Here is a 15,452-nt window from a genome sequence, read left to right as displayed (position 1 = left end):
ATGGGAAAGGCTGGTGATTTATTGAAACTTTCCCCCAGAATATTATAGTGTGACTCTGCCCCAAGGTGTAAGTGAGAGTAATCATCTATCTAATTTCCTCTGAGGCATTTAGTGAGATCTTCGTAGGGGAAAAATATGGACCATGCTAATGCAAACAGAGCCTGTGCCCAAATACAGGTTTATATTGGGAGTTTCATTAGTATTTTTCTTCTACTCTACCAGAAATGCAGGTTCATAGTACTTGGAATTCAATGCGAAAAGTTATATCATTGGTTTTCCTACTGGCGGGCATCACAGTGGTCATGCATGTGTTTCGTCCTTGGGGACCCCGATCGTTTCTTGCATAACTTGTGATTTCTTCTCTGACAGTGGAGGCACTGGTAACAGGGGATGGTGATACAGAGGCACAAGTTCTAATAGTTGAGATTTTACCTAAGTAAATACTTACTGCTATTTTTCAAATTTGACCAAAAACCCATATATAGTTGTATGTGGTTGCATCTAAACTCAAAAGCTGTGGCGTGATGGGCAGACTTTCCAGCCTGCTTGAGCCCCCTTGGTTTCCCCATGGAGGGCAGGTGTCACTACGCATCAGCAGTGCTTACACTGTGGACCAGGGGTTCTGGGAGCTGGGTTTTTATTTTTTTGAGACATATAGGTCAAAACTACTTTTACTAGAGTACTAAGGCATTATTTGCTTTTTTCACTCTCATTCTTTTCTGGGCATACAGTGGTTTGCCAGAAGCTATTCAACATGTGACATTGCAACATACTAAATATAGATATGAGAATCCAGATGTTGTTTTTGTTAGCTAGACGTTAAAGGTGTTTGCAAAAATAGAAAACTGTGCCACTCTTTCTACTAATTTTTGTTTTGGAATCTGTATTGCACATATTTCATAATTATATATTAATTATGTTAACCTGTAATGGAATTATTGTAACTTCAAATATATTAAGGTGTATTTTAAAGTCTCAGTTATAATGTTGAACATAGCAAACACCAGTGGATAAACAAAAGCATATTGGAGTCTTCAGTGGCTTTTTTCAGAGTGTAAACAGGTTCTGAATCTAAAAAGTTTCAAAGTCATTGTTGTCCGTATATCACAGAATTGATTATAATATATATTTTACTCATGGTATGGTTTGAGGTTTAAATACTTCAGGTAAAGTATTTAAAATAGTGCTCTACGTAATAACTGTTCTATACCTACCCATTACTATATTTTTAAATTGTGATATGATGTGTTGCAATGGAAAGAGCTTAAGAAGTCGGTAGAATATCTCTAAAAAAACTTACCTGGACAAAATTATGATCCAAAAGTTGCAGAAGTTGCACCTGGACTAAAATCCAACACCATCACATTCAAAAGACTTAAAGAACTTAGGGGCTTATGCAACCAAAACATGCAGTGGAGATTCTTTACAATTAAAATATTTGTGGGGTCAGACCTGTTTTGCTATATGATGTTTTGCTAAAAAGCATGAAGTTTAAAAAATAACTTTCTTAGAAATAGCAGAATGTGCCCTCCCATTTAAAGAAAGTTACTTTTTAAATAAGATTACTATATAATATCCATTTGAAGACCCAGTTTTAATACAGCTCTGCATGGCCAGAGCCTGTGTTGTGTTGGCTGCATCTTATGACATTGGTTCACATGGGTGTGCTCTCCGCCTATGAAACTGTGAGCTCCTTGAGTTTGAAAATGTTTTATTTATCTTTATTTCCCAGTCCCTAGAACTGGGCCAGGCCTCAATAAACTCACATTAAGTATTTGCTGAATTAATTAAAGTTTTCATCATCGTTGGATTATATAGACACAGCAGGATATTATGGATAAATTTAAATATGTATTACATATATCTACACATATATGTAATATATGAAATAACAGAGTTTAAATATTTTAAAATATAGGAGCTTAACCTAACAAACTAACATAAAGTCAAAGTTTGGGGGTTATTATAGGATTCTCTAATACCACCATATATTTGTTACAGTAAAGGAAACTGACTTTGAGTTCATAAGAGGTCAAGGACATTTTTTTAATACATATACGAGCATGCTATACTTTATTTTTCTAGAAAAGTGAAGTAGAAGCTGCACAAATTAGTTGGCAGTTCCACCAAGACCCACAGAGTATTTGTTATATTGACAGCTTGCTTGATGTGCCTTTAGAACCACACCATTCCAATTATACTATTTGTGTATAGTCTGCGGCAATGAAACTTAGAAAGCATAGAAACAATTCTTCACACCCTGAGTGCTTGTGCTGCTCTTCCTTCAGGGCATCCTCTGGGGGCAGACCATCTGCCTGGTGGAGTGCAGAGCTGCGCAGTGGTTTTATTCTCACCCATTCAGGATGGGTGCTGGCTTTCTTTAGTGGTAATAGAACATAGATTTGTCTCCAGACAGGCCTGCTTTCCACACTTATGCAACAGATGGCTCTGCAGTGCCCTTAAGTTTGAGGTCTCCACACATCACAAACTGAATATATTTCCTCTTTGCAAGCTGCTTTCTCCCAGGGAGCATTTTACTAAACATGCAAACATTTCAGGTCTTTTCTGGATTTCACAAATGCCAACATCCTGTTGTCTTCATTGAGGATGATCTTTCCCATGGGCTTAACTTTCAGATCTATTGGTGGTATTCTAAAGATCCATGGTTCCCATTAATAATTTGGTTTTTGTTATCATCTTTAATTGAGATTGTTTGGGTACCTATTAAAGGACTTTAGAAACCTGGAACTAAGTCACCATTTGGGTATAAAATTAAATAAGTAGCTCTGTTTTATTTTTCTTGGAAAGAAAACTTCTCTTTGATTTTAACTGAAAGAGAAATAAGTATTATGGTCTCCTTGTTTCACTGTATGTATATTCTTTATATCCTTCTTTTATTCTTATTTCTTACATAAGATTCCCCAGCTCTCAATAAAGTATCCTCAGGCATTTGTTTTGCAGTCATGAAGTCAGTGTCCCCTTCATAATGAGCCACCGTCTTTGCTGCAAACAAAATAAGACAGTGAGGCACTGCAAAAGCGCACTTGTCAGTTTCTAGCAGATGAGCTAAGGCCTTCAAATAGGAGCAAGAGTGTATGTATATGTGAGTGTGTTTAATTTTCCTTGGGTTGCATGCGAGTCAAGGATTCTTTATTTTTTACACAAAGCTGTTTTTAACAACCCTGAATTTGCATGAAAAAGATGCTGGTCCCAGTTGGTTTCACACATATATTGGAACCATGGGGGTTTGAAGATATAGTTTGCTAAGGGACTACTAAACCATAGGCAAATGAGATTACTGTAAAAAATAAAGACCCATTTATTTTTAATACTCAAAGTTGGTCATTTGAGCCCAGAAATGTTTTTTTTTTTTTGGCCCAGACATGCCAACATCTAGAAATCCTGAGAATTTTATCAACTCCATCACTTCCTTAATTTTAATAAAAAATAATTTTTTTATTTTTTAAAATGTTTTTATATTTTCATGGAAAAAAATACAATTCCACTGACAAAAACTCCTACTGACATAAAATGCACTCACATGGAATTTCAAGGACTTGAAAATTTTGGGAGATAGAAAGTATTGAATCTCAAAAAAAGAATCTATTTTGTTTGTTTTTTAGCCTTGAAACCCTCTTTTCAAAGGAAACATTTTAGAAGTGTAGTACCTAAGAGAGTTCAAGACACGGGTGCCCCTGCTGTAGTGGGACTTAGTGGCACTGCTCTTGCCCCTCCCTCCACAGAAGACCCTGTGCTGCTGGAACCCGTAGGAGGCCTCTGCTCCATGACATTATACGCATTACATTTTCTAAATAACTGGTTTGAAACAGTGACAGAGCACGGTCCCAAAGAGACACTTGTGTTTGCTGTTCTTACGAATTTTCCTCCCTCACCACCCAGTTTGGATCAAATAACTGGACTTAAGGAGTTTTCTGCCTTGTCAGTGGGGAGGACCAGGCTGCAGAGCTCGGGTTGGGGACGGTCCTTCCTGCGGCCCAGACCACTCAGAGAGTTTCCGTGCTCGCACCCCACAGTTCCACCCGGAGGTTTGAAGTGGGACACATCTCTGTTTATGTGGTGGGGGTCAGGTCAGAACTACAGTTGATGGTTCTGGTTTCTTCATATTTTCTTCTCTCTTCCTCCAAATCAAATAGCTAATATGCTGCTACTTTAGAGAGGACTCCTTTATGTTGGTGCATTCGTTCACACTCTTTCTTTATTGAATGCCACAAAAATATGATGTGTGGGCACCACAAAATTTCATGGTTTATTAATATTTTTTCTTAAAAACCATGTAATGGCTAAAACCATTGAAGTTTCTCTGAACTGAATATGAATTGACAAGCACCTGGACCATGTGATAATCCATAATAGTGTTATAAAGGCAATTGTCTTTGGGGATCAAATAGTGATGTTGCTCATCTTTAAACTACGTTAGGACCTGTCATTTAGAAGGGTGGTAGTGCTAACATTAGACTCTTGCTGTTTCTAGAAAGGTCTTTGTTATGCTTAACTGCTCTTGTAAAAAATAATATGCTATTAGCATATATATGAAATCTTTCTCTGGAGATTCAGCCATCGGGAATGATGATTCCAGGAAAATTTCCAGAGCATTCCTTCATTTCTCATTCTGTATCTTCTGGGCAGAGTTCTCAAAGTGTAGTCCGGCAATCCTGGATGTCCCCGAGACACTCTCAAGGAATCTACAACGTCAAAACTATTTTTATGATAACATTAAGGTTTCGTTTCCCTTTTTTATTCACTTTCTCACATGAGAGTACAGCAGTGTTTCCTACAAACTACATGATGTGCTATCTCAATAGGTTGGATGCAGAAGCCGGTAGGTGAATCCAACTGTCTTCTTTTAAGCCAGATATTAAAAATATTTGCAAAATTTTAAAGCAGTGACTTTCATGATTTTGTTTTTGTTTTTAGAATATAGACTAATTTTTCATTTAGATGTTTTGTGTTAACATGGGTTTATTCTTATTTTTAATGAATTAATAAATAAATATTTTTAAGCTATTGGCTTTTGTTTACATTTGATAAATGTCAATAGATATAACCCATGTAAACTTATGCTCTTTTGGAACCTCAGTAACTTTTTGGGGTGCAGAGGGATCCTCTGACTCAAATATTCCACAGCAGTTATTCGACTGTCCCCTCATTCAATATTCTTATATAGAAATTCACTTGGTTGAAGCTTAGTCACTATTTACATGGTAGCCAGTGGGAGCTGTGATTTTCATAATTTTAAATGTATGTGAATGAGCTTTTGTGGCCACCAGAACCAGAATGTGACCTATGGGGGTCATTTGTATGTGAGCACGTGTACAGTGTAATGTGTCAGTGAGGAAGGATAGTGTTATTGAAACTCTGTTATACTAGGCAGTTCATATTATATTGTGTGACTGATTCCTCATTCAGCAAATCACAGACATTTATTTTGCTCTTAGTGAATGGCCCTTAGTAGGTGTTATAGAGATGAACTGACTATGCTCTCAACATTGAAACAAGCAGTTGTTACAGTGAGGTATTAACTACACCGCAACTGACCATGTGCAAAAATATGTCAATCAGCATTGTTTCAGCTGCCACTGCTATGGCTGAGGAGGAATTTATGGGCTTATTTAGAGGAAAACATATACCAATTAAATGATTGAGGAAGAATACAAGTCTGCATAATTTACTTTAGACTAGAAGTTAAATGTGTCTGTATTCACTATACAAAGGAAACCATGGGCAGATGAGTTTGGGCATTGTTACATTAACTTAATCATGATCATCGGCATCATAGTAGCTTCTGGGGTCCTGGTATTGCTCTAGTTATTTACTTAGGTGGTGGCGACCAGGTCAGGTTCACTTCATGATCATTGGTCAAGCTATGAAGTTATGATGTCTTCATTTCTATGTGTATTTTGTTTTATGATGAAAAAATAGAAAAATAAAAATCTTAAATTTAAAATATCACTGGAAGTGTTAAACTATTTACAGTATATACTTTAAGATATTTATCTGAAGACTCCTTGGTGCTTCTAGTTAGTCCTTATTTTTCTTCCATCTACCAAAGCTTTTAATTAGGTTCTTCTTTTCTGGACCATGATGGTGACTCACTCAGTGCTGAGTTTTCAGTTTGTAAATACTTGCTGAGGCCTCTCTCCCGCCTCTCACCTCTATCTGTCTATCTCTCTCAATGTATCATCATTGTGTTTTTAGTAAAAATAAAAGAAAATGATCCAACCAGTTTCAAAATGCACATGTTTTTGAAAATTTTTTAATAAAAATAACACATGCACATAGTTTGGAAATCAAGTGTAGTGATCAAATTTATAAGATGTTCACCCCTTCCTCCCTACCCCCATATCTTTGCCCTGCAAACCACATTCCATTTTTTTTAGCTCTATCTTATAGATTTTTCATCCTTTTATCTACAAAATATACTTGTACTTTTATTCTTAGATTTATCAGTTTTGGACATTATGAATTGTCTCCCTATTATAGAAGATAAAGTCTTAGTGCTCCTATCCCACCTAGCTCTCTATGTTTCCCCTGCTCCCTAATTTTTTCATTATTAAAATTAATTAGTTAAATCAATTATAATAATAAAATTATTATGGTATTAATAACTGAGTAAATAGCAAACTGAAGTAAATGGTATTCATAACTGAGTCTAGTAGAATTCTGAAATTGCATTCTGGAATAACTTCACTCTTTCAAGAGTTAATAATTGCCGTTGGCTTAGGTTTTCATATTCCAATCCCTGGTTCTTAACAGACTTTTCCCCTGAAACTCTGAAAGCCCTCTCAATATTTATAAACATATAGATTAATTTAGTTTTTATCCAGTTTGTTTTCTCTGGGAGTCATCCACTGGAGACTCTCCATCCTCTTGCTGAAAACAGGACTGGCTGTTCTCTAGATTCCTGCATAGCTGTTTGTCCTGGGTCATTTAAAACTTTTTTTCTCCTCTTCTATATAGGATTTTTTGTTTCTTTCTGCTAATGTCTTTCTCTTTATTCAGTTGGGTGAAGGTATACATCCTGGCAAGAGAGAATTTGTAGAGCAATTTGGCATGTCAATGGGAGGGATTTACCCCCATGTTGACTGGCTGCAAAGCCTGGCTATGGCCACTGTGGAGAACCGGCTGCGCCAGGGCCCGCCCACAGAATAGGACTGACTTCAGCAGGGTGCTGGATTCCTTTGAGTGTTCCCCTTCGGGTGACACTTGTGGAGGTGGCTCTGGGGCTTCCTGGGAGGTAGGTGTACACCAAGGTCTGCCGCCACCTCTGTTCTACCCAGGGCCACCCAACGTGAACTATGAAGCAGTTTGCAGATGACTGCTACTTGTGCTGGGCTTGGAGGTGCCCAGGAGAGGCCAAGCTGTGAACCAAGACTGCCACTAGTGCTGGGCCTGGAGCCACTTAGTAAGGAGTACAAGGCGTGCCGAGGCCAGATGCTGCTTGCTTGAGAGATTTTAGGAAAGTCTGAAGTATGAGCCAAGACAGGCTATTGGTATACAAAGCCACTGGAAACAGCTTAGCTAGGCCTGCAAGCTGGGTGGGGCAGGGTCTCAGGGAGTCATCATGGTGGGGCAAACAGTGGTAGTCAGGTTGATGGAGACTCAAATATGGCACCTCTGTCAGCAGGGACGGCTCAGCAAAGGAACAGTAGCCTGTGCTAGCATTTCTGTCTAGAAGTGCTGCCCCTCCAGCCCTGGCCCTGATGCCAGACAATTAAGTTCTTCCCTGTATGACTCTGGTCCCTTTTAGATCTGCTTCCCCAGTGCTGGAGCTCAGAGGGAATGAGTGAGTATGTCTGTTTGTACACAGACCCTTTAAGAGGAGTGCGGCCGCCCTCTGTCTCTCTCAGCTACACTTCCCACTGGGTTTTACAGCCAGAAGTTGTGGAGACTTCTCTTCCCAGCATGGGAACCTTGGGCTGGGAGTTCCGAGGTGGAGCTGGGTTTCCTTGATCCTCAGGAGAGAACCTCTGTAGCTGAGATATCCCTCCTAATTTCTAACCACTGCATGTGGGTGTGGGACCAGCACAATCTGCATCTCCATCCCTCTTCTTAGTCTCTATGTGGCTTCTTCTTCATACCCTTAGTTAGAGGACTTCTGTTCAGCTAGATTTCAGGCAGTTCCGAATGACAGTTTTTCTGTAGTTTAGTTGTAGTTTCGGTGTGGTTGAGGGAGAACGCAAGTAATGCATTTGCCAACACTGCCATCTGGGCCAGAACAGAGTGAGCACATGCCTTTTTGGCAGCCATAAGCATTTCAGAAGCCCATGCAGGAGAGGGGAGAAGCCCTCTCACTGTCAGGGAACTGAGTTGCTTCCTTGCTGTTTGCAGATTGCTGATCCTGTGTAGAGGGAGGCTGAGGGATAAAATATCTTTTCAATAGTTTTACATCTTAACAGTAGAAACATTTCAGGGAAAATCCTTGCTAAAACTAAGGTTTGGGGATTGCTGGAAGAGTTTATTTACCCTTACTTCACCTACCAACCATTCAAAGAATAATTGAAAAGCTGTCTAAAATGCAAATATCTATCAGTTTAAAAAATATTATTAAAATCTTGGTGAATAGTAGCTTTTTTGGAAGTGAAATCAGAATTCCAATGGTAAAAGATACCAAATAAACTCTATTGTAAAATAAAGAATACTAAAATAAATCATCTGATTTTTAATTCTACATATTTCCCAGATCCTCACAAATGACATGCAGATTTTTCCTGGTCCCTGAAAAATGATATGCAAAACTTTTAGTCTTTGAAGTAAGGCAAACCTAATTTTGATCATGATACACTACATATCAGCTTGGGGCTTGACTTGTTGCTTAGCCTTTCTGAGCCCCTACTTTTATATCTATAAAATGGGGACAATACAACCCATCACTGTCGGACTCATACAGGATCAGGTGGAAGTCCCTGTGCAGCACACACATTGCTGTTGCATAGCGAGCCTGCAAATGACTTTCTCGTATCATTTCAAGAATGATACGTTTATGTTTCCTTTGCTTTTCAAAATTCAGCATCAACATAGATCAACAAAGAAATAAAAATAATTAAAATATATATGAGCAAAGTTGATACAGAAAGGACACAGACAATTCTTTTACAAATGGCATACATTAATGGATTTAAAGTAAAGGTTTCATTCAACATTCAACATTTATTTGGCTATTTTAAAATCCAAGGCAAAAAAAGTTCCCTCTCATGACACTCAATGAAAACAATGCATGAAGACCATTCAGTTTAAATATTTATAGAAAGTAGTGGAGGAAGTGAGCTAAACCAAGGAAGGAGTTCCTCCGGAGACCTCACAAGAATGTTTCTGAGCCATGCTCGTGCCCTCTGCCTTGAGAAGAGCAGCCAAGTAATTATGCTCTTTTGTTTCTCCAGGGAGAAGCTGGCTGTGGCCCGGCTGCAGAGAGAAGTTGCCCAAAGAAGAAGTGAGGGGGCCATGGTAAGTCCTGGCTGCTCTGTCCTGGTTCTGGAGCTCCTTTCCACAGGTGTCTGACTTGAGAGGCATTTTCCTCATTAAGGATAAAAAGAAAAATACTTGCTTGCAGCAGACTGAGTCCTGTATCTGTAAATAATGTGTTTATAATGTAGTGTAGACAGCTCTGCCATTTGCAGAGTGAGAGAGAAGGGAGAAAGAGTGGTTAAAAAAAACCCCAACTATTTGGGCTTTGAAGAGGATGTTCAAATATTCAAGGGGTAATAGACTTTATTTTATTAGGGTCTACTGATGCCCAGGCTTCAAGCAGTGAGCACGATCTCCATAAATGAGCAATGTTAGATTTTCAGATAAGGACAGTTCAGCATAAGTCAGGCTTCTCAGTTCTTTAAACTGAAAAAACAAACAATGTAAAAGAACACTAAGATGTCTGCTACTGTCATGGTCTCAATCCGTTCGCTGCCCTCCTCTCTGCAGTGCATTGCTCCCTGCCCTCTTCAGTGGGTGCCACTTAGAAACCTGTGTTTTGCATTGTTCTCAAAATCAATATGGTTGTTTTGGTTCATTTCAACTTCATTTCATAGCCTCTGTTTGCCAAAGTGCCTGGGTGTTACTGTAACATCAGAGATGACTGTCTGGGGACCTGGGGAATGAACATTGTGCATTAACTGCTGCTGTTGCTACTTCTGGGGAAAAAATATCATGCCAGATTTTGTCACCACTCATGACAAAACAATGGCACATGTGCAATTTTTCAGCAAAAGAATGAGCTTTTTGAGAAAGAAAAGTGATGCATTTTTAGAACGTGAAGGATTATTTGAGAGTTAAGATAATCTAGCCACTGAAAAGAGTATGAAACTTTAAAAGTGTGCTGGCCACGTACTCCTCTGAACAGGGAAAGCAAAGGGCTGGAGGAAGAGGCTGGGTGCTGCAGTGGCCCTTGAACAAAAATCTTTAGGTGGTCACATCGTTTGCTCTGTTAGTGATCTTAATGCAAAGAGAACCTTGAATGTTCAAATAATACGAAGCAACTGCTCACACATTTTCGAGCAATGAATTAGAAATAAGTTGGAGAAAATGGAGATTTAGTCAAATGGTGAACTAAAAATTTTCAATCGGAAGTTTCGCTGCATTGCAAAATGTTTAGGGCTAGGCCATTCTTCAGCGTTTCAGTCTTTTGTTTAGGCCTACACTTGTTTGTCAGCTGTGTTCTGAAGTAACTGACTGTGCAGAAGTAAGAACTTTTCTAGGTCTCAGTTTCTTTGTTTTACTTTTTATTTTTTTTAAGATTCAGTTTATTGATTTTCAGAGAGAGAAGGGAAGGGATGGAGAGAGGGAGAGATACATCAATGTGTGGTTGCCCCTCATGCGCCCTTACTGGGGACCTGGCCTGCAACCCAGGCATGTGCCCTGACTGGGAATTGAACCAGTGACCCTTTGGTTCACAGTCCAGCACTCAGTTCACTGAGCCACACCAGCCAGGGCTCAGTTTCTTTATTTTTAAATGAGGAGGTTGGAATTACATGATTCCATTAGCTTAGTGTTACTGCTACTGCTACTGAACCTTGGTTCATATAAAGTTTTTATGATGAGGAGCTCTTTCTGTTAATAACTGAATGTTATTTAAGCTCATAAAAAGAACAAGCCTCTAAAGAATGTATCTTTCTTACTCCGACAGTGAATGGGCCTGAGAAGAAATCATCACAGACAGATAACTCTCTTGTATTTACAAAACAAAACCCTCTTTTTAAAACATTATTGAAGTAACTGTTCAATGCAGAAAATACCCAGAAAACATAGACAATCAGAAAGATGACTCTTGTTGCTCAAAAAGTAATGTCAGAAAAGTTTCCAATGTTTTATTACACTTACTATAATGATGATAATGAAAAAAATCACATTTATGCATTCATTGACTTAACAGATTTTATTGAGCACCCACTATGTGTCCAGTACCATTCTAGGCTCTGGGAAAACATCAGGAAAAAAAAAAACACAGAAATCTGAGCATCTGTGTCCTACTGGTTGTGGAAACAGACAGACATTGACTGTAATGAAGAGTGCTAGATGATGGAAGCAGCTATCAGAAAATAAGATCAAGGTGGGGAGATTGGGAGTTCTAGGGGATCAGTATTTAAAATGGGGTGTTTATAGTATTATATCACTGAAAAGTTAGTATTTGAGCAAAAAACTGAAGGGGGTGAAGGGGTGCACCATGGTGGTGTCTGGAGGAGGAGCCGTCCAGGCAGCAATAAGCAAGTACAAAGGCCTGAGTGCCTGAGAAACATTGGAGACAGGATGGCTGGAGGGCAGAGAGACAGGGCTTGCAGGGTGGGAGATGAAGTCGGAGAAGTGAGGGAGGCAGAGAGGGAGTAAGTCATCAAGGGCCCCAGGGACCTCTGGCTCATGGGCTGCATGGCTGGAGCCATGGGAAGACTTTGAACGAGGCTGTGATATGACCTGATGTACTACTATTCATTGTTTCTCCCATTTCTTGATTATCACATTTCAATTCCTTGGAGACACCATAAGCCCTCATTTTCATTAACATACTTTATTTTGTTTTTTTCTCCTTCTTTTTCAATATTTTTTCTCTTTCCTTACCTAGTCAACTGCCACTCTGAGTTTTCTACTTAACTATATGCTTCAGCTTTTCTACTCGTACGATTCATTTATTTCTGAAGTCCTGATTCTTTCATGTGACAGCTCCGTAAATTGGGCAGTTTTATTAATCCTCTCGGTTTCATTCTTGATGTTACAAGTCCAGAAATTTTGTCATGTCTGTAGCGGAAATGGGGAGGAGTTCATCACTACCACGTTGCCTTATGTTTTAAAAGACTAATATTTATAGTATTCTATATTTTTATCTACATGAAAAGAAAAATGGTATATAAAAAGTTATTCAAGAAATATTTCAGAAAAGCTGCATAATGGAGGCAGATACTTATTTTTAAAACCACTGAACCTGTTGTAAACAATGAACCTGTTATAACCAAAAGCTTTAATACAAAGCATGCCCTTAGTAACAGTTGACTATATGTAGTAAATCTCTTTACTTATAAGTTTTAAGAATAGCGCCTAAGGCACCATTTTGGGGATATTTGCTTTCTTTTTAACATACTCTTTATTTTGGAATAACTTCAGGCTTCCAGTAAGATCGCACACCTGCACACCCTTTAACCAGTTTTGTAGTGTTAACATCTTAACATATTTATGGTATAATGATCAAAACTAACAGATTATTAACATTGGTGTGTTACTATTAACTAAAGTCCAGATTTTATTAGAATTTCACCAGGTTTTCTAATAATGCTCCTTTTGCTGATCTCAGATTCAGTCCAGGGCCCCATACTGCACGCAGAGAGACTCCGTTTTAATGGCTAGTTGACACATGTGTGGGAGGAAGAAAACCCAGCCCGAGACTGCAGCAGGCCTGGATTCAAAGTCCGGCTTACCAGTGGTTACTTGTGTGACCCTGGACATGTCATTTCACTGTTTTTGTCAATTTTGCATGCTTTATTTTTCTGTTAATTCAAGTCTTTGGGAACACTTTCTTTGAATATATAAAATGTTTCATATTTGTTTCCTTTGTTCTTAAACTATGTATAGGAAAAACACACACCAAATTTAGGACAATGGACACTTCTGGGGAGGGGTAAGGGCTTAATTATATTCATTTATTTAATTTTTTAATGAAGCAAATAGAATAAAATGTCTTAAAAGTCTGTTAAATCTGGGTGGAGTTAAGTGATAGCTGATGTTTCAAAATATTTTCTGAATTTTAAAGGTATTTCACCTTAAAAATCTTAAGTAAATTTAAATAAAAATGTTGAAATAAAAACAATAAAATTATAACAGCATCAGAAGAGAAAATGGGAGAAATTAGAAGAAAGTATTAGATCACCCAGAGGACTATATTAGCCAGTCTGTCATTTCTGTGATTCAGACATAGTGAAGGCACGTCTCAGCAGGATACCAGGGCCATGAACTGAAGGGAAAGGATGGAGATTAAACAGGGTAAAAAATACTCCTGTTGAGCAGAAGGTTACATAAACTCTTAATAAATTACACACTCTGTTTTTATTTTATTTATTTGTTATTATTTTTAAATCCTCACCAGGGGGTATATACACTGATTCCAGAGAGAAAGGAAAGGAGAGAGAGGGAAAAAGAGATGAAAGGGAGAGACATTGATTACTTGCCTCTGGCATGTACCCCAATCAGGGACCGAACCTGAAACCCAGCCATGTGTCCTGACCAGGAATCAAACCCACAAACTTTCTTTCAGTTTATAGGACAATGCTCCAATCAACTGAACCATGCCAGCTTTTAAATTGTAACAGATACAACAGATATAAAGACATAAAATTCTAGGAGTTTTCAGACATCCTCAGAATAATGCTGTGAATTACATACCCAAGTTTGATCTTAAACTATGTTTGAAAAGTTGGATCAATCTACAGCCTCTTAGTTTTGCTTTAGGACTCTTCCAAGTAGAAATGGTATTCCTGATGAGAGTATACTCCCCACACCAGTTAACATCTGCTAACCCCAGGACTGACTGACAGTAAGATTTAGGTTCAATATCTTCTTTTTATTCCAAGTCAGATATTCGATGGTATTCTACTAGGAATCTTGGAAACTATGCAGAATTTGTTCCACTTCTAACAAAGCAGGCATTTTAAAGACTACTTAAAGCACAAAGAGTCTTCTAGTCTCTCTGGTGGCTGGCATGGCTTTGTACGTGTCTGTGTTTTGTGGTTGAGAAGGGGATGGGAGGAGTAGGACATCATCTGCATGGCACTTTGCCTTCTTGCACTTTAAAAAGTGGACGTGAAATGGACATACAGTTAAATACATATATCTTAATTACCCAATTTGATAAGTTTAGATAGATGTATTGAATTGTGAAACCAACACCTCAGTTGAAGTCTAGAAAATTTTTATTACCACAGGAAGTTTCTTCTTAACACTTCCTAGTCACACCATGACTGTTTCCACCCCTGCATAGCAACCATTGATGTACCTTATATAATTCATGTATTAGGTTTGCTTGTTCTTGAATTTTTATATAAATGTATGTGTATAATATATAATATAGTATAAGATTTTTTTGTGTTTGGCTTCTTTCCTAACATAATGTTTTTGAGAGTCATCATGTATTGTGGGTTTTTTATAGCCAAATAATAATTCATTTTATGAATCTATCACAATCTGTTCATCGAGTTTCCTTTTGGTAAATTGTTGGGTTGTTTTGAATTTGATCTATTATAAATAAGGCAACTATGAAATCTTTCTAAAATTCCTTTTGTGAACATAGCAATTTGTTATCAGATTTATGGTTTGCAAATTCTTTATCCTGTTGTGCAGGTTTTCTTTTTTACTTTCTTATGGTGCCATTTAAAACACATTTTTTAAAAAATGTGAAGAATTCCAAATTATTTGTTTTTCTCTTTTCATGTCTTTTGGTGTCATACTGAAGAAAGCTTTGCCTCACCCAAGGTCACAAAGATTTTCCTCTAGGAGTTTTCTTGTTCTGGCTCTTACTTTTAGGTCGGTGGTACATTCTGAGTTTTTGTTTGTGTGTTTGAAGAAGGTGTCCTGTTTCATTCTTTTGCATGTGTTTATCCAGTTGTCCTAGCACCATTTATTGAAAAGACTACCCTTTCCCCCATTGAGTTGTCTCGGCACTCTTGTTGAAATCTGTTGACATGAATGTGGAGGTTTGTCGTTGGACTTTCAGTTCTATTCTGTTTCCCTCTACATCTATCCTTATGCCTGGCGGGGAGAGGTCGGCTGAGGGAGGGCTGATTAATACTGGGTAGAGGTGGGAAGTCTAGACCTTCCAGCTGGTCCACTTACATTGTGGTTATCATGGAGCTCATTAATACCTGACAGGTTGAGAGTGCTGGCTCCCTATCTGGCCTTCTCTGACACCCCCTTATGGGTGTTTTGGGATGCCTTATTATAACCTCACAGGGATGGAAATTTATACT

General features: G+C 38.3%; 1 protein-coding gene across 4 annotated transcripts in view; it reads left to right on the top strand.

Moving 5' to 3' along the window:
* NCKAP5 (NCK associated protein 5) overlaps nucleotides 1-15,452 on the top strand; it is a 995,643-nt gene that overhangs the window by 462,926 nt on the left and 517,265 nt on the right. For all 4 annotated transcript variants that reach the window (XM_053666799.1, XM_053666798.1, XM_053666801.1 and 1 more), the window contains one exon: nucleotides 9,399-9,462. In XM_053666799.1, coding sequence (XP_053522774.1) covers nucleotides 9,399-9,462 — 64 coding nt within the window. The remainder of the gene's footprint in view (nucleotides 1-9,398; nucleotides 9,463-15,452) is intronic.

Source organism: Artibeus jamaicensis, unplaced genomic scaffold (assembly GCF_021234435.1).
Source record: "Artibeus jamaicensis isolate MK-2021 breed Jamaican fruit bat unplaced genomic scaffold, CSHL_Jam_final contig_1284, whole genome shotgun sequence".
Lineage (NCBI taxonomy): Eukaryota > Metazoa > Chordata > Mammalia > Chiroptera > Phyllostomidae > Artibeus > Artibeus jamaicensis.
This window is presented reverse-complemented; position numbering and strand designations above follow the sequence as displayed.